The sequence below is a fragment of the Ceratotherium simum genome, chromosome 2 (assembly GCF_057802395.1).
Source record: "Ceratotherium simum simum isolate JZ-2026a chromosome 2, ASM5780239v1, whole genome shotgun sequence".
NCBI lineage: Eukaryota > Metazoa > Chordata > Mammalia > Perissodactyla > Rhinocerotidae > Ceratotherium > Ceratotherium simum.
In genome coordinates, this window is record NC_141901.1 from 78,470,889 (window position 1) to 78,496,209 (window position 25,321).

General features: G+C 37.3%; 1 protein-coding gene across 3 annotated transcripts in view; it reads left to right on the plus strand.

The window, feature by feature from the left end:
• Positions 1-7,332, plus strand: part of SYDE2 (synapse defective Rho GTPase homolog 2) — a 49,519-nt gene extending 42,187 nt beyond the window's left edge. The window contains exon 6 of one of the 3 annotated variants that reach the window (XM_087448285.1): positions 1,219-1,377. In XM_087448285.1, the coding sequence (XP_087304411.1) occupies positions 1,219-1,230 (12 nt within the window). In that variant the 3' untranslated portion in view covers positions 1,231-1,377. Of the gene's footprint in view, positions 1-608; positions 1,186-1,218 lie in introns of those variants that run through there. The other 2 variants (XM_087448280.1, XM_004431560.3) reach the window with 2 other exon arrangements.
• The last annotated feature ends 17,989 nt before the right edge of the window (positions 7,333-25,321 follow it).

Sequence of the window (25,321 nt, forward strand, 5' to 3'; positions counted from 1 at the left end):
ACCATCATAAAAATGCAGATAAATAGAAATGTTAAAAACATCCCTATACACAAGTGTCAAGCATTTTAATAAAATCTAAGTAAAAGAAAATTATGTGATCTCTGAAAAATGTTATGAATATCATTGTCAGTCTGGAAACTAGAACCATATACATGTTTGTATTATTTTTCAGTTATCTTATTTTGTACAATAGGAAATAAGCATTCCTTATACGTTGGAGTGTAAAGTTGGTGCATTATCACTGATAATATGTTCCCTTTATCTTAGTGAAGGGAGATATAAATGGAGAGGCACTTGTTAACTGAGAGCAAACAAGCAGAAAGAGTGAGGTATTATGGATGATTTTTAATAGCTATGCCTCAACATTTAAGTTAAGTCCGTTTTATATGCAAAAAAGCCTTAGACAAATGTTTTGTTCAATATACTACACAAAAAAGTAAGCTGTAAAGCCTTGGTTTGTTATGAAGTGACATGTGTTTCTGTGGTAATCTGTGTGGCCAGTACAATGCATACTCTTAGAAGAAATTAGTCTTAATATGAGGAATGCTGTTTGAGATTGTTAGATACCTAATCAGGATGGGAAAATAAAATATCTGTACTATTTTCAGGCAATAAATGAAGACTATTAGTAGCTAATGCTGTATAATCAAACTCAGGTAACAAGTGGTCAAGTCTAATATTTGCGCATTTTATCAAAGTGAAATTTGGGCTGCTTAGTAAAGTAAATTATGACACTGCTGCTAATAGAATTGCAAAAACCCACGAAGGTCAGAACTTTTAGAGTGAGTACTTTACATGCCTTTGCCTCATTTAGATGTTTGCAGACGAAGGAACTTGGTTTTGTTTTTTGTTTGTACACCAACGCGCCTTGCCTGCTTTTTGCTGTAGCTTTTAATTTAGAAGGAGCTACCAGCTTAGCTACTGTTTGAATTATAGCTAGATAATAATTAACTTGCACAGAAAGTTAATCAATGTTGGAAATTTGATTTGTTTTGGGATGTTATGATATAGCATGAAACATTCTACTAGCTTCTGTCCTTACTCTTAATTATGTCTGGTGATAGAAAAAATAATTATGGAATGCCTTCTTCTGATAGTGTGCATGTTTTTGTTTTATTGCATGTTTGTAGTTGATTATTAAATGGCTTATCTTTAGCTCTGCTTTTTTAAGGCCAGTTGGATTACTGTCACTAAAGCAAATTTATTGTTTGTTTCTAGTGCAGCGTTTAACAGTCAAAGAATCAACAGACAATTTGTTCCCAGAGCAGAAGTCTTCTCTAAATTATTTGAGGCGGAAGAAAGAACGACCTTACCTGTTAAATTTGAGTGGTACTGACTCATCAAGAGTACTTAGGCCCAGGCAAACCAGATTAGATAGTCCCCCTAGCAATCGTTATGCAGGGGACTGGAGCAGCTGTGGAGAAAACTACTTTTTAAATACAAAAGAACGTTTAAATGATGTGGATTATGATGATGTCCCTTCAGAAGATGGAGAAAATTGTAGCAAAATGTATGGACCAGATATAATGATTGAACAGTCAATTCCCATGTCCAAAGAGTGCACATTTCAGACATATTTGACAATGCAGACAATTGAGTCTACAGTGGATCAGAAAGCCAATCTCAAAGATCTACAAGAAAGTATTGATACTTTGATTGGAAATTTGGAGCGTGAGCTCAACAAAAACAAGCTTAATATGAGTGTTTGAGATTGAGAGTTTTTATTTGTTTTTTCATAATACCTTAAAGTTTCAAATCAATCTTGCTCTCTTTCTTAGTACCTCTCACAGTGATGTTTTTATTATTTTACTCTTGAAACCTTCAGTTAATTTCTAATAAGTTCATGTGATTCAATTAAAAACACTATTCATTATAATTTTTGCTTATCTCATTAGAAAATTTTTCTTGGGGAGAAGATAACGTGGACTTCTTGTGGATATTTTAATGAATCTTGACAATTCTATGGAGATAACTTTTAAGTGCACTTGTGAGGTCCACAGAAGTTATTAGCCCCTTAAGATTTTTGTGCTTTATAGGAACTGCTCTTCTGTAGCTGAAACAGATGTTCCTTTTAGAGGAACGATGCAGCTGCTCAGTCTGATTTGCAGAATGAGTCCATGTACACTGCAACATCATTTGATCACATTTCATTTCCAATGCAAATGCTGCTATAAGAAAACATTTTTATAAATAAAAGTAAAATTATACAAATATTAATGTATTAACATTCAGTAATTATTTAAGCTTATAAAAATTAAATATTTTTATAATCCTGAAAATATGTATATATTTATAAGTGCTTATATGTATAGGTATTTGAATGAGGGGAGGGATTTGCTACAGAATCACATGTATCTTTAAAGTATATATGTCATGAGGCCAAAATTATTAGCTTAAAATGTCTTTTTCAGGGAAAGAACTTTTAAGTTAAAGGAGGAGTTGCATAGAAACACTTGAACCAAAACACTAGATGCATCTGAATAGAAATAATAGACTTTCTTTTTTTGATTCACAGAAAGTCACGATATCCCCAGTGAAAAGTCGTCTTTTAAACTGAAATCCTCTAACTTCTTAAGCGATTAAGTGCCCAGATTACTGCACTAGTGACTTAGATTAAAAAAATCTTTATCTGTTCTATGCATTTTATTTTCTGCTTTATGAAACAAAGTAATTATACTTAAAATGTATTTATTTGTAGTAGTGCATTTATAACATTGACTGTATAATTACCCTCATTTGTTTCTAAAGAAATCTTGCCGGCATACTACGTGTTATTGATTTTTAAAAGATAACTTATTTTGGCTAAGTATATCTACAAAGTAGTCCTTATAGCAATCACTGCAGTGTTTGAAAATGTAAATTTAGAAGTCTTTTTTATTAAATTGGAATGTATTTTTTTAAACTTTTATACCCACAGAATGTGTAATTTTAAAATTATAAATAAAATTTAAGTTACCACCTTAAAGATGTGGCAGCCATTAAAAAAACTGACTTGATGTTTTCCTAAACATTATTTAACTATCTCTATGCAATATACCTTGATAAATGGAACACCTTGTTACTTAATTTGAAAACTCAATTGTTAAAAAAACAGATAAATATTTTTATATGAAATTTTCATTTTTTAAAGCTTTGTATAGCAATTCAGAAGAATACCAAAATAATATGTGACAGGTATGTATATTGAGTAAACAGTCAAAAGAAATGTACTTTAAATGTTTTGTGGGAAGACTGCCTTGGTATTCTTCCTTTTGTTTGCTGTATCATGTCTATTGGATGAATTGAATAAGTTGTTCCAGCAATGTAAAAGTTTTATTAAAATATTATAACCTTGGTATAATGCTATTAATTATCATAATGATTTTAAGGATCACTCATTTTAATGTCATTCTTTTTAAACCAACGTGTTAAAGTATTAGACTGTCATATAGTATCCATAAATATATGTCATAACATCTTTTTGTCCATAATTGAGTTTTCCAGAATCTGGAATACTTTAAAGGCCACACTTATTTTGTTACATAATTTTGAATGGGAATAGTTTTAAACTTAATGTCTGCCCTCTTAAATAGAAAATACTAAACATTTTTTGTTGTCTAAATCACCGAGTCATAACTTATAAACCTCTTTTATTGACTCTGCTGTATTCAGTAGTGCTCAGTAAGTTTATGCCTTTATTTTAAGTGGCCTTTTACTTCAAATGTTTTTTGAGTTTTTATACCTGCTTTTTATAAACTCCTGAGATCTTCCTACACTGTTAGACTGTCAGCTGTCATTCTCTTCCAAGCCTGCCAGCCCTAATTTTTTTAAGATTAAAAACAATTTTAATTTTAGTGCATGTCCCTGAATAAGAATTTTAAAACAATTCATATGGATAGAAAATAAAAAGTAAAAGTGCCCCTCCCTGCCCTCCACACCAATCCCACTTTTCAGAGGTCACAACTACTTTTTATTCTTCAGGTAGCTACCTCCCTCGCTCTAGGTTTATTGCTGCTGTTTCTTGGCTTGTTATTTAAGCGATTCTCTTGATTGTCCATTATGATTGATAAGCAATGTATATCACTCCATTCCTCCTCCCCATTTTATGTTTTTAGTTCTTTTGGTTTCCTTTATAACTTTAGCTAGTAATCTTTATTACTTGATCCATCGGTTTTAAACAGTATCTCTTGACTCCCTACCATTGTGGAAATGACCAACCCTGTACTTTCTTTCCAACTCCTTACTGTGCTTTACCTCCTAACTTCTCTAAGTTATACTATTAGTTTGTATAATCAACATTAATAGATGTATATTATTTTGGGAAACTATACTTAGGTTTTTCCTTTATTGATTCTAAAAACTGCAAATCAATAATTAGCAGTTATGTGCTAGATTATGCAAAAGTATTCACAGGTAAACCAGGTGACTTTGTCTCCTACATATCCAATCTTATATCCTGAAGTCTGTGCTGAAAATAAGCAGAATATTCCAAGGTAAAGGTCAAATGGATTGTTTTATCTTATAGCCACGAACTTCTAAATCATGCTATGTGTTATTTGCTTCATAATTGGGTCATGACTTTTTCAGATTTTTATTTTTCCTGGAGCAAATAAATTGCTTCTTTTTTTTGGACAGAAGAAAAATGCTTTCTTCACTATAACACTTCTTTTATACATTGAATTACCAGATTGGTTCAGAGTGCTTTTAGCTCTCATCCTAGGATTTCTGAAGTATATTCTTGCCTTTATTTGTTTTTCTTTGGCAGAAGAAAAATTTCTTCTTCACTATAATCCTGAGAACATTTAAGCTTCTTAATCAACTCTATCAAACTTGGACAAAGTGATTTGTAGCTATCATCCTGTGATATATTTTTTTTGCATTCCTGTGTTCTACTTTTTTTTGTCTTCTACTCTTTCTGGATTTCGTTTTTTGTTTGTTTGCTGAGGTATATTTATATAAGTACTGCCCCCCCCAACACTAAAAGGGTGCATGGGTGATAAGCTTTGAGTCCTTGCATGTCTAACAAGGCCTTTATTTCTTCCCCGTACTTCATTTTGCTTGGACCTGCAGTTCTAGGTTCAGACTCATTTTCCTTTAGAACTTTGAAGGCATTTCTCTATTATCTTCTAGCATCCGGTTTTGCAGTAAGCCAGGCAAGAAGGATGGTGATTCAGACCAGGGAAGAAGCAATAGAGATGGTAAGAAATTGTTGTATTCTCGATACATTTTGGAAGTAGGAGCCAAAAGAATCTGCCAGTGGACTGTGAGAGAAAGGAGTAAGGCCTGAGCAACTGAAGGATGGACTTAGCATCAGATGAGATGGAGATGACTCCATTGTATTTTTTAAATGAGCTCCTTGTAGTGGATGTTGCTATTATTAAATAGTAGTTATCAAAATGCCTAATAATACCCTGTTAACTATAAGTAGTAATGCTTCTGCACCTGGTAATGATTCCTATAGAGTCACTGCAAAGATGAGAAAGCAAGAAGACTTCAAATGTATCTAAGCAAAGTTCCACATTGTAACTGTCTTTGGAAAATTTCCTTTTGTGTAGCTTTATATTAAGGACTGTAAAGAAACAGTTTTGGGTAGTGGTATGGTTCCTAAAAAGAATTTACTTTCCAGCCCACAGAATGACTTTGAGGCTTTATCATTTAAAAACATCAATTTTTAGGTACTTAGATAATGATAAAGTTGTATTATGTCTAATAAGAACAAGTCCTAACGTGAGTCTTACTGACCTGAGGACTTTGGTACAAAGAAGAATGCTCCTTTGCTCTTTTCCCTGCTCAGTGTTCACTGAATTCAGTAAGGCTCATATTTGATAAACATTGAGGTGCCAGAAATCAGAGTTCTTGGTTGCATTCTGACTCAGCCATAAACTGACTGACTAACTCAGGCAGAAATTGAATTTATTAAAAAAAATAATGTATCAGATGGAAGGCTATTTTAGGGTGCTAAAAATGTTTTATATCTTGATCTAGATGGAAGTTTCATAGGCGTTTACATATCAAGTTACATACTTAAGATTTATGCCCTTTATGTAAGTCATACCTCAATTTTTTTAAAGTAATTTTTTTTTTTAATGGGAAAGCTGGAGAAATAGACTTGGAAAATAAGCAGAACTAAGAGAAGCTAGGTGATCAGAATGATAACAACCAAGGCTATGCCAGATTAGGGTGCTGCTGTTGCTGCCACTGCCCCCAAACACAGTCCCCATGTACACCACTGGAATTCATTTTAAAGCATCCCTACTCCTCTGCGTCATTCCTGACTCAAAGGCCCTGACAGATTGTGCCCCAGCTTCTGGGAATCAGAGCAATTAGCTAGCATCCTTTCCCTGAAACTTACACGGTGGTAAATTCTATGAATATAAGAAAGGATTCAGATGCTGAGCAGGCTGAGCAGCGACAAATATCCACACTTCATCTCACCCTGTTGCCCCCAAATTGGAGTCTTTCTCACCTCCATACCCAAGCTGTCAACATTCTCTGCTACATGTCCTAAAACTGTGCCTTGTTTGTCGCTACCAACGCCCTTGTCACCATCATCTCTCAATCTCTTCCTACTTCGTCTCTTTGCTACCACTCTCTCCCCTTCACACCCACAATCCGTTCCATCCGTAGAAGCTACCGTAATCTTTTAAAAAGATAAACCACATCATTTCCTAGGCCTTTTCCCTTGCTCCCCTGTGCTCTAGCAACACTGAGGACCTCATTCCTGTCTTAGGGCTTGCACTTGCCATTCTCTGTCTGGAAAGCTCTTTCTCCCTCGATCTTACTTGGGTAGCTCTTTTTTGTCATTTCACTTCTCTGTTCAAATGTCACTTCAGAGGCTGCCTCTGAAAACCCCATCAGTAACCTGCCTTGAGAATTTGGGAAGGAAGAAGATGGAGATTTCTGTTTCTTGTAACAAGTACCAAATAGTTATGGTACTATTTGATTATGGATATTTATAATTTTGGAAATTGTTTACATTTAAATGAAATTTAAGATGAAAAACTTTAAAATATATCCACACCCATTGTCACTGTTTGTCATATCACCCTGGCTTGTTTTCATCAAGGCCTTTATCACTATCTGAAATTACCTTGTTTATTTGTTTATTATCTATATCCGCCCTTCTAGAATGTAATCTCCATGACAGCAGGGACCTTGTGTATCGAGTTCATTGCTATATGCCTAGGAACTATAACATAGAAGATGTTCAGTTAATTATTAATAAATGAATGAATGTAAAGGGATTCTCAGAGAATGGGTGTCTTTTTGTCAGGAAAAGACTAAGGACTGTGAGATGCAACGTCTGTGTAATTTTTCAGATATTCACGCCTGAGAAATAAATTATCTGTGGTTAAGAAAGTAATGTTGTCTTTTTTTTTTTTTTTTTTTTTTTAATGACTTGTGTTTCTTTTGGAACTGGAGTGGCTTTGGAAAAATTAGTGACTTAAAAAGTTAGTGGTTTGGTAAATTTTGGGCAATTTTTTATAGTTATTTTTTACTGCAGAGTTCAGTAGAAATAATTATTTAAATGACATGTGTATGAAAGAGTGCATCTCACCATAGGAAAGGAAGGTCTCTTAAAAAGCTTTTGTTAAAATGCATCATTTTTCTTTACAGGAATCGTGAGCAGAAAACCTCAATTTTGTCCTGATTCACTTTAGTGTGTACTTTTTGCTAGAACTGGAAAACCTATTTTTCACTTTATTAAGAGAAAATATTTTCATAAAGTTGAATGAACTCTATAAGTAGAACTCTCGTCAGAAAGAATAGCAGAGACCACTTTGGGGAACAGGCACTACATTTTATGTTTTTATTTTTCTCAATGTCAAGTGTTTGTTTTTAAGTAAGTGAGAAAAATGCCTAAATATTGCCCCTGAGTTGGGTTAACTTAATCCTTATTTGTTCGATAAGGCCATTGGCATGCTTTTAAGTCACTTGAGTTAATCTTTCTTTTTACCTCCTTAATGGAGGTAGTTATGTAGTGAAAACTTGGTGTTGGCCTCAATATTCTACTTACTTCTTTGACTGGAAATCCCACTCTTCAAAATAAACTCTTCCAAGGAGAGTTTAAAATTCCAACTTTAGAAAAGTGCAACGGATATTAAATCAAGGATATGGCAAGTCCCTTGCATTTAAGATGTTTTTGTGAAAGTTACGAGGCAGCGAGCCTGCAGCTCACGTCTTTTCACAGCTGCAGCTACTGAACAGTGATCCCTTGTTCTTGACCTTTCTTCAAGAGAAGGGACGCAGGTTGCCAGCCTATTTGCGTCTGTTCTTGCCTAACTTTTTCCCCCCGTAGCCATTGTAAAACTCACATTTTAACCTAAGAGCAAGTTTGAATCGTTAGGTAAGTGAAAACAGCTTGTCTCAACTGGCAGATAAGAAATGTCAGAGCATAAAGTTCTGTCTGTCCAAGGTTATGGATCTGTGTTTGATCTGTACTCAATGTCAAAACTCACCTGTAAAGTCAACCAAACTATACATAAAAGAAGGCATGTGTCTTTTTCCACCAACATTTTATGAATGTTTTCAAATATAAAGAAAAGTTGAAAAATTTACAGTGAACACCCATACATCTACCAGCTAGATTCTATAAATATAAGCATTTTTCTATATTTGCTTGATCATATATCTATCTATGCACCATTATCTGTGTTAATTTTTGGTACATTTTAAAGTAAGTTGCAGACATCAGTACACTTCACGACAAATGTTATTTTCGAAGCCAAAAAAATTGAATTGGAGATGAACTTTGATTATAATTAACCTCTAAAAGAGTCACTTAATATGGGAATTCACAACAAATCCTAGATTTTATCATGGTTAGAAAGATCCAACATTGCTATTAATAGCCTTTAAAAGGTAATGTATATTTTGGGTACACTGTGATCCTTTCCACATTACATTTAGCTATCCCAGACTTCCATCATTCACATATAACCCTCACAATTTCTGCCATATTCAAGTACCATGCATCATTTATTTTCTCTAAAAAATCTTGTTTTTAATTAAATTTATTTTTAGAGTAAAACTTCATATCGCCATAAATGGAAAACCAGTATTATTTGTCATAAACAAGTTAACCATATATATTTTTTCTACATACACACTAAAATAAATTTAGACTGTCCACCTTGGCATGCACACTTGGCACACCTTGGGAAATACTGAGTTATAGTCCCCACCCTTCCCAATTTTCCTGTCACAAATATTGGTACCCAAAAGAAGTCAAAGCTGCACTGGAAGTTGGACCCATATGACACCAGGCTGTTCTCTTTTTAAGGGACAAAAGCACGACATCCAGACTTGCCTAAGCCTCACCTGGAGCTGGTGATGGAGAGAGGTGGAGGGTTTCCTACCACAGGGCCAGGAGGGTCTGTCAGAGCCTTCTGAGATTATGTCCCCAGTGGGGCCTATTCCTCATGAGCCCCCAGTATTGTCAACCCCAGCTGCCCTGCAGGCCCCACACCGGCAGGAACAGGGCCAAAGCCCACTCCTTGCAGCCTGAGTTTCTACCTTGGGGACTTCTCGGAGCTGTGGCCCTGACCACATTTTCTTTTTCATTTTGTTTCCCCTTACACTATTAACCCTATCCTACCAGCATATCTTCCTCCCAACTACCTCTGTGTTAATAAAGGTGTGGTAGGGGACCAACAGCACTATCTTTCCCTCCTGAAATTAGAACCAATTATAGGAGCCAGACATATGGAGATAAAAGTACCAGATTTACTGCTGATAAAAGTAGGCTGGAGAATATGGCTTTGGTCTATGGCCAAGTGGGCTTCCTCCCATACTCTTTCCTCTTGAGAGATGTAGAAGTTCTCTCCCTTTTATGGAAACATGAGAAGTACAGGATGTTATCCCCTAAAAATTATCTCCTATTGCTTCCTCCTATAGTGACCAAATGTCACAGGATGAACTTTGGGACCCTTCGTCAAATGGAGCAGGAAGTGGAAATGCTGCACTGTGTACTGGCAGCCAAAAACAGCATGTGAAGATTTTCCGGGTCATTGGTAGGCAATTGCTGCCATTGGGCACCCCAGTTAATCTGCAAAGTGGCCAAAATTGGGCATATTCTCACCTCTCTTGATAAATCCTTTCCTTCTCAAGCCCCTGTGGCCATGTGCCAGCTCTGGTGCCTTGAGCCTCAGATGTCCCAGTCTTGCCTTTCCCTCCTATGCCCAACAGAATCTGCCTCCTCTGCCTATGGGGAAAACTTGCCTTCCATTTGGTTCTACAGTCTTACCTGAAAGTATGCAGTTGCCTCGTCTGATTAAAATACTAGGGTGTCAATGATGGTAGCGTTTATTTGTACTTAGTTTATTAACCCCCTTTTAAAGAATAGCATAACAAAATATCAGAGGAACTCCCTTAGTTTCTCTAGGTTCTTTCTGTTAACTGTGGGTTCCCTCAATGCCGCTGCTACAGTTCCATGTGACGTTCACTTCTGAAAGATTGTCAGCTTTTGTATTAGCCATCTCAACTTCCCATATGTACTTACATCCTCAGCCACCACAGAAGAGTACTTCAGCCATTCTTAGCTATATCCTTAACGCATTTACACAGGACTTGAGTCACAAAGGGTTTGGGCTTCTAGCAAATCACCTAGTAGAAATTGATGAAAGTCAGAATTGCATATGTAAATTAACATAAATATACATATGAAGAGCCTAGACTGGCCACAACAACTTCGAAAAAAAGAAAAACGTTGGAGGACCAATACTATCTGATTTTAAGATGACTTATAAAGTGACAGTAATCAAGACAGTATGATATTGGTATGAAGATAGACAAATAAATCCATGAAACATAATAGAGAGTTCAGAAATAGACCCCTATGTATATGGACAACTGATTTTTGACAAAAGCAATCCAGTGGAGAAGGGATAGACTTCCACAAATGGTGCTAGAACAATTGGATAGTCATATGCAAAATAAAAAAATATTTCAATAACATACCTCATGCCATATGTAGAAATCAACTCAAAATGGATCATAGATCTAAACGTATAAAACTTCTAGAAGAAAACCTTTCGGTTATACAAAGATTTCTCTGGTCATCCATAAAAAAACAAATTGACAAACCAAACTTCATCAAAATAAAAGCTTCTGCCCTTTGAAAGACACTGCTAAGAGAATAAGAAGATAAACCACAGACTGGGAGGAAATGTTTGCATGCTTCTGGTAAAGGACTTGTATCCAGAGTATATAAAGAACTCTCAACTCTCAATAATAATAATAATAACAAAACCTTCCAAAAATCATGAGCAAAATATGTGAATAAACACTTCACGAAAGAAGATATATGGATGGAAAATAAACACATGAAAATAAGTTCAACACCGTTAGTCATTAGGGACATGTGAATTAAAACTACAATGAGATACCACTACACACTAAATAGAATGGCTAAATTTTAAAAGACTGACCATATTGGCAAGAATATGGAGGAAGCTCATATACTGCTGATGGAAACATGAGATGGCACAACCACTTTGGAAACATCTGGCAATATCTTAAAAAGTTGAGCATATACACACCATATAATCCAAACATTCTACTCCTAGATATTTATCCCAGAGAAATGAAAGCATATATCCATTTAACAAGCTTGTATAGAAATGATCATAGCAGACTAATTTGTACCAACACCAAACTGGAAGCAATTAACTCAATTGTCCATCAAACAAATTGTGGGCTATCCATGAAATGGAATACTATTCAGTGATAAAAAGTAATGAACTATTGATACGTACATCATAGATGGATCTCAAAGGTGAAAGAATAAGACAAAAATAAGTATATACCATATGACTCCATTTATATAAAATTCTAGAAAATGCAAACTCATCTACAGTAACAGCAGATCAGTGATTGCCTGGGAATTGAGGGGGGAAGATGCTAGAGGGAGCTATTAAAAAGGAGCATAAGGAAACTTTTGGGGGTGATGAGTATGTTTATTTCTTGATTTTGGTGATAATTTCATGTGTATATACATATGTCAACACATAACCAGTTGTATACTTTAAATGTATACGGTGTATTTTATATAAATTATACCCCAGTAACATTATTAAAAGTATGTGTGTTTATATGTGTGTATTATACATACGAGACTCGTGTAGGAGCATAATATTGCAGGTGAAAGCATGAACTCTGGAGCCAGACAGTCTTGGTTTGAGTCTCATGATGTATCTTGGGAAAGTAACAATTTTTCTATGCCTCAGTTTTCTGAACTATAAAATAGGAGTAACCATAGTACCCACTACCTCATAGAATTGCTGAGGGAATTAAAGGAGTTAAGATAGTTAAAGCATCAGAACAGTACCTGACACTATAGTAAGTGCTCATGTAATGTTAGCTATTGTTATTAGTAGTGTGGCATCTATTAACAGTTTTCAGGAGTAAACATAACCATTGTCAAGTCATAAAGGCCTATTATAAAATATTCTAGTAATATAGCCCTATTAAAAGTGAAGGTCCCAGGGCCGGCCCCATGGCATAGTGGTTAAGTGTGCACCCTCCGCTGCTGGCGGCCCGGGTTCAGATCCTGGGCGCGCACCGATGCATTTCTTGTTGGGCCATGCTGTGGCGGCATCCCATATAAAGTGGAGGAAGATAGGCACAGATGTTACCCAGGGCCAGTCTTCCTCTGCAAAAACAGAGGAGGATTGGCATGGATGTTAGCTCAGGGCTGATCTTCCTCACAAAAAAAAAAAAAAAAAAGTGAAAGTCCCTTTGTTTCAAAATAATCTGGAGTGAAGTGTATAGTTTAAAGAAGATTAGCCATGCACTGATTGTCATTAAAACTGGAATGGTGAAAGTCTCCCCTCTTCTCCTGTTCTGTCCCTCAGACGTAAACATAATTAATATTTCGATGGCTACATTTCCAGATCTCTCTATACATATACAGAGAAATATGAATATCTACATATTTGTACAAATGCATATATACATTTTATATGTAGTCATACTATATATATTGTTGTGGGACTTGATTATTCCCTTAAACAATTTGTGGACATCTTTCCTTATCAGAAGGAACAAATCTATATCATCCCTCAGCACAAGTGAAGAGTAGCCCTTTTTCTGGATGAGTATAATATACTCTGCCATTTTCCTACTGATGCTCATATAGATTCCTTCTACATATCATGATTTTGATCTGGCTAATATTTCCTCTCTTTAGTACTTTGTCTTAGCTCCTCCACGAGCACTCTTCACCACTGCTTCCTTGAATGCCTTGAAGACCAATGCATTCCTTAACTCTATGAGCAAAAAAAAAAGAGAAATAACAATAAAAGTAAATTTTCAATAGCGTTATTTTCAACTCACTGTGAGAACTACTTTTGCTTTTGCCTTCCAGAGAAAGTATGTCTAAAGGATATATCTTCAAAGTCTGCTCTTCAATACACAAACCCAAGAGCTTTCTAAGTTACACTTTTTATTTCTTTAAAGGCAGATCCTTTCATGTGTCCTGTTATTTATATTTTACCCTTTTTTCCACACAGAGAAAGTAGTGAACTAATACATAAAATCTTTGTTGGCATTTCCATCCAACCTTGGAATCTTTTTATGAGCTTGTGGTAGGCTGAATAATGGCCCCAAAGATGTCCATGTCCTAATCCTTAGAACCCGTGAATGTTACCTCACATGGCAAAAAGGATTTTACAGATATAGTTAAGGATTTTGAGACAGGGAGATTTTCCCGGATTGGGGTTATCCAGATGGGCCCTAAGTGTAATCACAAGCATCCTTATAAAAGGGAGGCAGAGAGAGATTTGACTATAGAAGAGGGAAAGGTGACACGAAGAAGGAAGCAGAGATTAGAGTGATGCAGCTATGAACCAGGGAATACCAACGGCCACCAGAAGCTGGAAGAGGCAAGGAATGGATTGTCCACCAGCGTCTCTGGAAGGAACCAGCCCTGCCAACACCCTGATTTTAGCTCCCTAAGGCCCAGTTTGAACTTATGGCCTCTAGAACTGTAAGAGGACACATCTCCATTGTTTTAAGCTACTGAGTTCGAATTTATTAGGAAACTATTACAAACTCTATTTCACAATCTTCTGTAATTAATTTTTGCTATTTTTTCAGTTACTTGTTAATTGTTGTTGTTAGCTGTTTTTCTTTCAATGAGTGTTTTGCAGACATCGGGGCAAAGGTATATATTTAAAATGTGATAAAAAATGAATTATAATGGCCTTTCCTGATATAAGTAAGGGCTCCCTTACCTCCTAAACTCACCTGTTTCTTGCCTTCCCCACCCCGACTCTAACTGCACCAAACTACCTGGGCCTTGCTTGGAAATGGCCCTACAACTTTGCAGTGTAGTTCCCTCTCCGGAGAAGTCCCCACTCTCCTTTCAACCCAGCGGTTCTTGGGGAGATGGGTGTCAATTTGCACCCCCACTCCCAAGGTGGGACATTTGACAATATCAGGAGACATTTTTGTTGTCATAACTGAGGAAGCGCTACTTGCTTCTAGTGGGTAGAGACCAGGGATACTTCTAAACATCCTACAATGCAGAGGACAGCCCCCACAACAAAGAATTATTTGGCCCCAAATGACAATAGTGCCATGTTGAGAAACTCTGTTTAGTCCCTCCACTCTCAGCTCAACTTCACCCGCCTGACTCTTCAGGCCTCAGTTCAGAAGGCACTTCCTCAGAGCAGCTAGATATAGGTAGGAGAGACAGCCTCCCTGTAATTGCTTGTTCTCCTACGTCTCCCACTTTGGACCAATGATTCTCAACCCTGGCTGTGCATCTTGTCCTTTTACAGTCACCACAGGTCATTTTCACATGCAAGCAAGGCTGGGAACCCTGTTCCAGATGTGGGTTCTTTAGGGTAGTAGATGGCATATAAAGCAATGTATGCATGTCCACACTTAGAACACTGTTTTGCAAGCGCTTGCAGAGCTTCATTCCTTTCAAGGCACATATGCTTGGGCAAGAGTTTTGACAATACAAAATAAAATATTCAAAGCCATCAGGAATATTTCTCTGATATCTTTTATTCTTTTACTTGCATGACATCTGTTTAAAGCTAATGGATTTTTAAAAACTGGCTTTATTTCTTTTTATAAAAGTAGTTTGTTTTAAAAAATTCAAACTATATGGAAAAGTACAAAGACAAAAGTAAAAATCATCAGAACTCCGAACATCAAAAAAATCGTTAGTTTACATGTTAGTGAATATCCTTTCAGACATCTCACAGTCCATATATGTGTAGTTGTAGGTGTGACATCCTACAAAAATGGGATCATATATGTACTGTTCTATAACTCACTTTTTCAACTCAACACTAGATCCTGGGTATCTTTTCTAGTCCATAGATATAGATTTACATCTTCATTTTAATGAATTTATAGTATTGCCTTTTATAGCTCTTCAATGGTTTACATAATCAGCCCCATTGATGGACATGTGAGTTGTTTCCAATCTGCCCTGGTATGAACAACCTTGGGCATGGAGAGGCAGTATAAGAGTTAAAATGAGCATGACCTGAGGGTAGGATTTCCTGGGTTCAAATCTCAACTGTGCTCTGTGACCTTGGGTAAGTTATTAAACCTATGCTTCAGCTCCCTCATTAATAAAATGGTAATAATTATAATACCTAGTACTCCATAAGGGAACTATGAGGATTAGGTAAGTTAATACATATAATCATATCTAGCACATAGCATTTCATAAGGTTGTGTAATATTATTACATCTTTTCCTTTGTCAGATGTGTGGTTTGCAAATATTTTTCCCCTAGTCTGTAGCTTGTCTTTTCGTCCTCTTCCACAGAGCAAAAGTCTTATTAAGATCCAATTTTATGGATTATGCTTTTGGTGTCAAGTCAAAGAACTCTTCTCCTAGTCCTAGGTCCTGAAGATTTTCTCCTATATTTTTTTCTAAAAGTTTTATAGTTTTACATTTTCCTTTAAGTCTATGATCCATTTTGAGTTAAGATGTTACACCTATGTTTATAGCAGCACTATTCACAATAGCCAAAAGGTGGAAGCAACCCAAGTGTCCATTGATGGAAGAATGGTTAAACAAAATGTGATATATACATATAATGAAATATTATTCAATATTAAAAAGAAGTTCTAACACATTCCACAACATGGATGAACCTTGAGGACATTTATAAGTGTTATTCAAATGAATTACAAATTCATTAAAAAGATGATGTAGATAGATAAAAAATATTTATTGACCAGTGAAATAGGCCAGTCACAAAAGAATAGACACAGTGTGATTTCCCTCATATAAAGTACTTAGAGTAGTCAATTTCATAGAGCGTAGAATGGGGGTTGCCAGGAGCTGAGGGAGGAGGGACTGGGGAATTCTTTTTTAATGGGTACAGAGTTTCAGTTTTGCAAGATGAAAAAAGTTCTGGAGATGGATGGTGGTGATGGTTGCACAACAATGCGAACGTATGCACAGAACTGTACACCTAAAAGTGGTTAAAATGATAAATTTTATGTTATGCATATTTATAATAATTAAAAATGAGTAAAGTTTTAAAAGATGTATACAATGGGAGGTTTAGATTGAGGTTTATGTTTTAGCTTACGGACGTTCAATTGCTCCAATAGAATTTGTTGCAAAGGCTATCATTCCGCCATTGAATTGCTGTTGTATCTTTGTCAAAAATCAGTTGAGCATATTTGTGTGGTTCTATTTCTGGGTTCCCTATTCTTTTCTACTGATCTATGTGTGCATCTTAATGCCAGTACCACACTGCAGCTATATAGTAAACCTTAACATAGGGAAGAGTGATTTCTCCCACTGTATTCTTGTTCAAAATTATTTTGTCTGCTTTAACCATGTTACCTTGGGTGAAGTATTGCGAGAGCAGACACAGATCAAGAGAGCGAAAGCAGAAAGAGTGTTACAGTTTGTTATACTCATAGTTCCCTGGAGAGAACACAGCACACCACGCAGAGTCACTGTGGGAAGCACCGAGGCAGGGAGAAGGGAACGTGAGGCGGGGAGAGAAAGGAACCACGGACAAGAGCCTTTACCGTGATTTCTTTTGGAAGGAATGGGTGAGGCAGGGTAAGCGGGTTTAGGATTGGCTAGCTGTGTTTGACAGCGGTGTCCACAAAAAATTCGTGTTCACTGTTACCTGTGGAGCATATCGTTTTGAGCTGTCTCAAGTCCCCAAATATTTTTGTGTAGGCCAGGGTTTACTTGGGAACAGCTAGTGGCCATTTTGTAGATGTCAAAACATCAACTCACAGAAATGAAAAGTATGGTTAATACACTATCCCAGAGCCTTACAGTATGAACTTTAGAATAAGCTTGTCTACGTCTACAAAAACCTTTGCTGGGATTTCAATAGGAATTGCGTTAAATCTGTATATCCTTTTGGGGAGAATTGACATCTTTCCTATGCTGAGTCTTCCAGTCCGTAAACATGATGTCTCTATTTGTCTTCTTTGATTTTTTTCATCAATACTTATAATTTTCAGCATAGAGATCTGTACATCAGATTTATACCTAAGTATTTCATTTGTCATAAGTGTTCATTGCAGAACTAGAAAATAATCAAGTTCTAGTTATTGATTATTAGGATTCTGGATAATTGGAAGTTTATTCTGGTTTTTAATTTGTTATATTTAGATCCACACAGTCAAGAAACTTCATTAAAAGTGAAAAATCGTTATCAATTTCAATTGCTAATTTAGCTTGTTTACTAAGGCTAAAATAAAGCACACATTTGCCATGTTTTAGATTTGATTTAGTATTGTTTCCTTTTTTTTAAGTTTTTTTTTTTTTTAAAGAGAATTACTCTTCTTAAAAATACGGATCCTAAGAAGGGTTGGAAAATGTGTCTTTAGTTGACAGGGAAGAATGTGAAATCTTCTACTTTACATCTTCTTTCTCTTTCTGTTTAAGAAAAAGGAATAAAAAGAGCCCAGAATATTACATGTAAAGGCGATTTCGAGAAACCTTATTTTCTATCCTTTTAAGTTTGGAGCGTTGGCCTTATTGCAGGGAAACACAGCCTAAGTTATTTTCCATACTCACTGCATATATTTTTAGTGTCCGATTTCTGAACAAGAAAGCATCTGGAAGCAATTACACTTCATTTTTTTAAAACCATTGTTTCCCCAATAAACTCCCGAGGTCAGTTTCTTTGGTGTCTGGGATTCTACTCTGATGGGGTGCAGCTGTTTTACACGAGTCTGTGACCCTCAAACAGCTCATCAGCTGTGGAAGGAGTGAATGCATCACACAGGGTTTAATTCGCCCTTCACTGAGATATTTAATTTCCGCTGAGGGGGCCTTGCTCAGTTACATAGTATCTGACCTGGCAACGGCAACCTAGCAACCAGGTGGCACACCGCCTAACCCAAGCAGCGCCCTGGGGTAGAGGGCACAGAGAGATGTTAATTATTTACAGTGGTGGATTAGCGAAGCTGCAGAGGTGTACCTGGCCACCGCCTCCTGGAGTCAATTGCCTTTTCACCTGAAGTGCACACAGATGATATGTTTATCTGAGGACCTGTAAATATGCTGGTTTAATTAAACAACATTTCTTGGTGGGTAAAAAGCATTTCGTAAAGCTGAATGATAATTAAATGTAATCTAAATAAATCAAGTATTATTAGAATGATTAATTTTCTGAGTAGCCACAAGCATTTTAAGTTCTGCAAAATAGAAAGCTACTGTTCAAATTTTAAATACTATGTCCAACATGTCTGGTCTCATATTAAAATGATCAAAGGCTAATATTAAACTAGGCATGCAGAGCCCCTCAAGTCATATTTGAGAGTGACATTCCTGATATGATTAATAATAACAAAAATGTTAAAATCAGAGATTATTACATAGGGCAGAGGAAACACTATGGTTTCTCTGGGGTGTGTGAGTAGACCTGAAACCAAGGCAAGAAAAGGAGGCGACATTTATTAAGCACCAACTATGTGCCATGTATTTTACATACGTAGTCTTTGTATGAGGTGGGTATAATTATTATCCCCATTTTACAGGCCATGTAACTAAGACTTAGGGGACAGTGCAGCTTGCCTAGGGTGATGAAGCTGGGATTAGGATCTCAAGCCCCCTTACTTTTCACTACACTGTAGGCCAGATCGAAAGACTTAAGGGCAGAAAAAGAAGATTGGATTGACCCCCAGTGCAGCTGGGAAGGGGAAAGGAATGCAGCTGTAGGGATTGGAAGGAGGCACACCAGTTAACTCCGTTTTCATTCACACCCAATAGTCGTACATCTTCAGTTATGGCGGTTAGCTTCCTAGCTTAAGCCTCAGCTGTGTTCTCTGCTAGGATTCAGCAGGCCTGGCCTTGTCTGCCAAGTGGAGGGTCTGGGCAGAGAAAAAGCCATTAGCTTGAAGAGTTGTAGAGCCTTGGAGAGAACTCATCCCAGGCAGGGAGGAGGCAGCACTGTGAGTTTACCTGAGCTCCCGTGCCTCGGAGTCAGAGGAAAGTGAGCCTGCTGAGTGGTCCAAGACATCCTACTCCGTCCTCTTTCCTTCCCTCTCTCCTTCCATAGGTGCCAGACCTGCATCAAGTTCTGAAGGCTCACCCTGGCTTCTCCTGCTCTCTCTCCCAGTAAAGCGTTTGCATATCTAGCTCTGCTCCTTGCAGGAGCTGAACTAACACAGAGGCGTTATCCCAGCACCTTCCCCCATGTTACAGGCCGTTGGGCAGCTCTAGCATACAGAGAGACGGGAGCCTTGAGTGCCTGGCGCTTGTGGACTTGTTTCTTTTTTTTTTTCTTTTTTTTATTTTTTTTAATTTTTTGTTTATTGCAGTAACATTGGTTTATAACATTGTAAAAATTTCAGGTGTACATCATTGTACTTCTATTTCTGCATAGATTACATCATGTTCACCACCAAAATACTAATTACAACCCATCACCACACACATTTACTGAATTATCCCTTTCACCCTCCTCCCTCCCCCCTTCCCCTCTGGTAAACACCAATCCAATCTCTGTCCCTATGTGTTTGTTTATTGTTGTTATTATCTACTACTAATGAAGGAAATCATACGGTATTTGACCTTCTCCCTCTGACTTATTTCACTTTGCATTATACCCTCAATGTCCATCCATGTTGTCACAAATGGCTGGATTTCATCATTTCTTATGGCTGAGTAGTATTCCATTGTGTATATATACCACAGCTTCTTTATCCATTCGTCCCTTGATGGGCACTTAGGTTGCTTCCAAGTCTTGGCTATTGTGAATAACGCTGCAATGAACACAGGGGTGCATGTACCTTTGCAAATTGGTGTTTTCAAGTTCTTTGGATAAATACCCAACAGTGGAATAGCTGGATCATATGGTAGTTCTATGCTTGATTTTTTGAGAAATCTCCATACTGTTTTCCATAGTGGCTGCACCAGTTTGCATTCCCACCAGCAGTGTATGAGAGTTCCCTTCTCTCCACATCCTCTCCAACACATGTTGTTTCCTGTCTTGTTAATTATAGCCATTCTGACGGGCGTGAGGTGATATCTCATTGTAGTTTTGATTTGCATTTCCCTGATAGTTAGTGATTTTGAACATCTTTTCATGTGTCTGTTGGCCATCTGTATATCTTCTTTGGAGAAATGTCTGTTCAGGTCTTTTGCCCATTTTTTAATTGGGTTGTTAGCTTTTTTGTTGTTGAGATGCATGAGTTCTTTATATATTTTGGAGATTAAGCCCTTATCAGATGTATGATTTGCAAATATCTTCTCCCAATTGTTAGGTTGTCTTTTTGTTTTGTTGATGGTTTCCTTTGCTGTGCAGAAGCTTTTTAGTTTGATGTAGTCCCATTTGTTTATTTTTTCTATTGTTTCTCTTGCCAGGTCAGACATGGTGTTTGAAAAGATGTTGCTAAGACCGATGTCAAAGAGCGTACTGCCCATGTTTTCTTCTAGAAGTTTCATAGTTTCAGGTCTTACATTCAAGTCTTTAATCCATTTGGAGTTAATTTTTGTGTATGGTGTAAGGTAAGGGTCTACTTTCATTTTTTTGCATGTGGCTATCCAGTTTTCCCAACACCATTTGTTGAAGAGACTTTCTTTTCCCCATTGTATGTTCTTGGCTCCTTTGTCAAAGATTAGCTCTCTATAGATGTGTGGGTTTATTTCTGGGCTTTCGATTCTATTCCATTGATCTGTGTGTCTGTTTTTGTGCCAGTACCATGCTGTTTTGGTTACTATAGCTTTGTAGTATATTTTGAAATCAGGGAGTGTGATGCCTCCAGCTTGGTTCTTTTTTCTCAGGATTCCTTTAGCTATTCGGGGTCTTTTGTTGTTCCATATAAATTTTAGGATTCTTTGTTCTATTTCTGTGAAAAATGTTGTTGGAACTTTGATAGGGATTGCATTGAATCTATAGATGGCTTTAGGAAGTATGGACATCTTAACTATGTTAATTCTTCCAATCCAAGAGCACGGAATATCTTTCCATTTCTTTGTGTCTTCTTCAATTTCTTTCAGAAATGTTTTATAGTTTTCGGTGTACAGATCTTTCACCTCTTTGGTTAAGTTTATTCCTAGGTATTTTATTCTTTTTGTTGCAATTGTAAATGGGATGGTATTCTTAATTTCTCTTTCTGCTACTTCGTTGTTAGTGTACAGAAATGCAACTGATTTTTGTATGTTGATTTTGTATCCTGCAACTTTACCATATTCGTTTATTACTTCTAAAAGTTTTCTGGTGGATTCTTTAGGGTTTTCTATATATAAAATCATGTCATCTGCAAATAGTGACAGTTTCACTTCTTCCTTTCCAATTTGGATCCCTTTTATTTCTTTCTCTTGCCTGATTGCTCTGGCTAGGACTTCCAATACTATGTTAAATAGGAGTGGTGACAGTGGGCATCCTTGTCTGGTTCCCGTTCTTAGAGGGATAGCTTTCAGTTTTTCACCATTGAGGATGATATTAGCTGTGGGTTTCTCATATATGGTCTTTATTATGTTGAGGTACTTTCCTTCTATACCCATTTTATTCAGAGTTTTTATCATAAATGGATGCTGTATCTTGTCAAATGCTTTCTCTGCATCTATTGAGATGATCATGTGATTTTTGTTCTTCATTTTATTAATGTGGTGTATTACGTTGATTGATTTGCGAATGTTAAACCATCCCTGCATCCCTGGAATGAATCCCACTTGATCATGGTGTATAATCTTTTTAACGTATCGTTGTATGCGATTTGCTAGTATTTTGTTGAGGATTTTAGCATCGATGTTCATCAGTGATATTGGCCTGTAATTTTCTTTTTTTGTGTTGTCCTTGTCTGGTTTTGGTATCAGGGTAATGTCAGCTTCGTAGAATGAGTTAGGGAGCTTCCCCCGCTCCTCAATTTTTTGGAAGAGTTTGAGAAGGATAGGTATTAAGTCTTCTTTGAATGTTTGGTAGAATTCACCAGGGAAGCCGTCTGGTCCTGGACTTTTATTTTTGGGGAGGTTTTTGATTACTGTTTCGATCTCCGTACTGGTGATTGGTCTATTCAAACTCTCTACTTCTTCTTGATCCAGTTTTGGAAGGTTGTATGATTCTAAGAATTTATCCATTTCTTCCAGATTGTCGAATTGGTTGGCATATAGCTTTTCATAGTATTCTCTTATAATCTTTTGTATTTCTGAGGTGTCTGTTGTAACCTCTCCTCTTTCATTTCTGATTTTACTTATTTGTGTCTTCTCTCTTTTTTTCTTGGTGAGTCTAGCTAAAGGTTTGTCTATTTTGTTGATCTTTTCAAAGAACCAGCTCTTGGTTTTATTAATTTTTTCTATTGTTTTTTTGGTCTCTATTTCATTTATTTCTGCTCTGATTTTTATTATTTCCCTTCTTCTACTGATTTTGGGCTTTGTTTGTTCTTCTTTTTCCAGGTCCTTTAGGTGCATTGTTAGATTGTTTATTTGAGATTTTTCTTGTTTGTTGAGATAGGCCTGTATCGCTATAAACTTCCCTCTTAGAACCGCTTTTGCTGTATCCCATAAATTCTGGCATGTCGTATTTTCATTTTCATTTGTCTCCAGGTATTTTTTGATTTCTTCTTTGATTTCTTCGTTAACCCAGTCATTGTTCAGTAGCATTTTGTTTAATCTCCACGTATTTGTGGCTTTTCTGATTTTCTTCCTATAGTTGATTTCTAGTTTCATACTGTTGTGGTCAGAAAAGATGCTTGGTATTATTTCAATCTTCTTAAATTTATGGAGACTTGTTTTGTGGCCTAATATGTGATCAATCCTGGAGAATGTTCCATGTGCATTTGAAAAGAACATGTATTCTTTGGTTTTTGGATGGAATGCTCTGTATATATCTACTAGGTCCATCTGTTCTAGTGTGTCGTTTAAGGCCAATGTTTCCTTATTGATCTTCTGTTTGGATGATCTATCCATTGGTGTAAGTGGAGTGTTCAAGTCCCCTACTATTATTGTGTTACTGTCTATTTCTGTTTTTATGTCTGTTAATAAATGGACTTGTTTCTAAACATATGTGACTCCACCTTCATCCCAGGGACTACAGGACACACCTGGAGGCCCTTTGCAGAAGGATGAGATACCCAATAAACAGGCAGGGCGAGATTATGGCTGTTTGTGTGACCCCATTGGTGGAGACAGGCTGGTGAGGTGATGAGACCCGGAAACCGGAGGTTATAAACACACAATGAAAATATCATACTGAACTGATAATAACTGCTCTCATAAGCAAGATGAACCCCATGTTTAGTTTCTGTAGCAAGAATATTATAATCATGTTGTATTTGTAAATTAGGTAAAATAATAGCAAAACATATTTACTGCTTGCTACATGCCAGACACTATACTAAGCTCTTTACTTGATAACCCTGAGGCAGACACTTATTCCGTATCCATTACTCCCTTCTTCTATGCGAATAAAACCCTGCTTTTGTTTGAGACAACCATGTGCCAGCCCCAGGTAATGGCCTTGTCACGCTATCATGACACTCCTGTTCTCTGTAGTCCCAGCTTCTTTCGCACTGAGGGGTGGCCACACAGCCCAATTTTGTCAGGAGACCTAAGCAGAAGTCTGCTGGGGTGGGGACGGGAGACTGGGTTATGGAACATGCTTCTCCTAGGAGACGACAGGGCAAAATCCCTCACGCTCTTCAGGTCTTTGCTCAAATGCCACCTTCCCAGGAAGACCTACCCTGAACACCGTGCTTAAAATCATAGAGCCTAGCACACAGTAGGCACTCAAAACATTTTTTTTCTTTGGGGGAAACACATGAAAACAAAATAGGGAAAATTGCTGGAGAAAGTGCAATGAGAAACAGCAAGCACCAATGGCCTGGGACGGGAACACTCCTGAAGTGTCTGGTGTGTAGAAGGAGGCGAGCATGACTGGGGTGGTGTGATGGAGGGGAGAAGAATGAGAGAGGGAACCAGGGTGACACTGCAGAGCCTGATCACACGAGGGCTTGCAGATGGGAGTGGAGCCTTTGGCTTATAGTCTGAGTGACCCGGGAAGCCGAGGAGGAGCTCTGAGCAGAAGGAGGACAGCTCTGACTTCCATGTAAAACTACCACCTGGCTGCTGTTGAGAGAGACTGAAGGGGGCAAGATAGGAGCAGGGAGAACAGGGAGGAGGCTACTGCAAAAGTCCACGCGGGGGAGGCTGGTGGCTTGGACCCTGGTGGGAGCAGTGAGGAAGGAGGGCAGTGATCAGGTTCTGTATGTATTTTAAAGTTGTGGTCAACAAGATTCGCTCACAGATTAGGTTGTGGATTGTGAGAGAAAGAGAAATGAAGGATGACTGCAAGGTTTTTGCCCAAGCAACTGAAGCAGGGTGATTGGGAGGACTGCAGGAAGAATGGGTTTTGGAGGGATAATCAGGACCTCAATTTCGGTCAGGTTTAAATTTGAGATCTTATTATACCTGCAAGTGGAGACATTAAGTAGTCAAATGAATATACAGCTCTTGATTCTATGGAAGAAGTACAGGCTAGGGACATAGGTAGCATTTAAACTATGAGACTGGATGGATTCACCTAAGACATGAGTGTGGGTTAAAAAAAAACGAGAAAACAAAAAAAGAAGTTCAAGTGCAAGGTTGAGCCCGGGGACATCCAATAACGATGATACGAATGTGCTGGGCACCACCACCTTATACACAGGTGCTCGCGTAATTACCCTTATAAAAACGTTGCAAGGTAAATACTCTCAGCCTGACTCAATAGAATGGGAATCTGTTTCAAAGCTGTAAGTCATCTGTCTGAAGGCACACAGATGGTTAAGTGCTAATATCTGCCTGACTTTTGAAGTGAAAAAAACTTTGTGTTTTATTTCCTCTAGCAACTTAACTTATAAACCTTGGCATTGTCCTTTGTCTTCCTTCCCCTATCCACTCAGCCTTT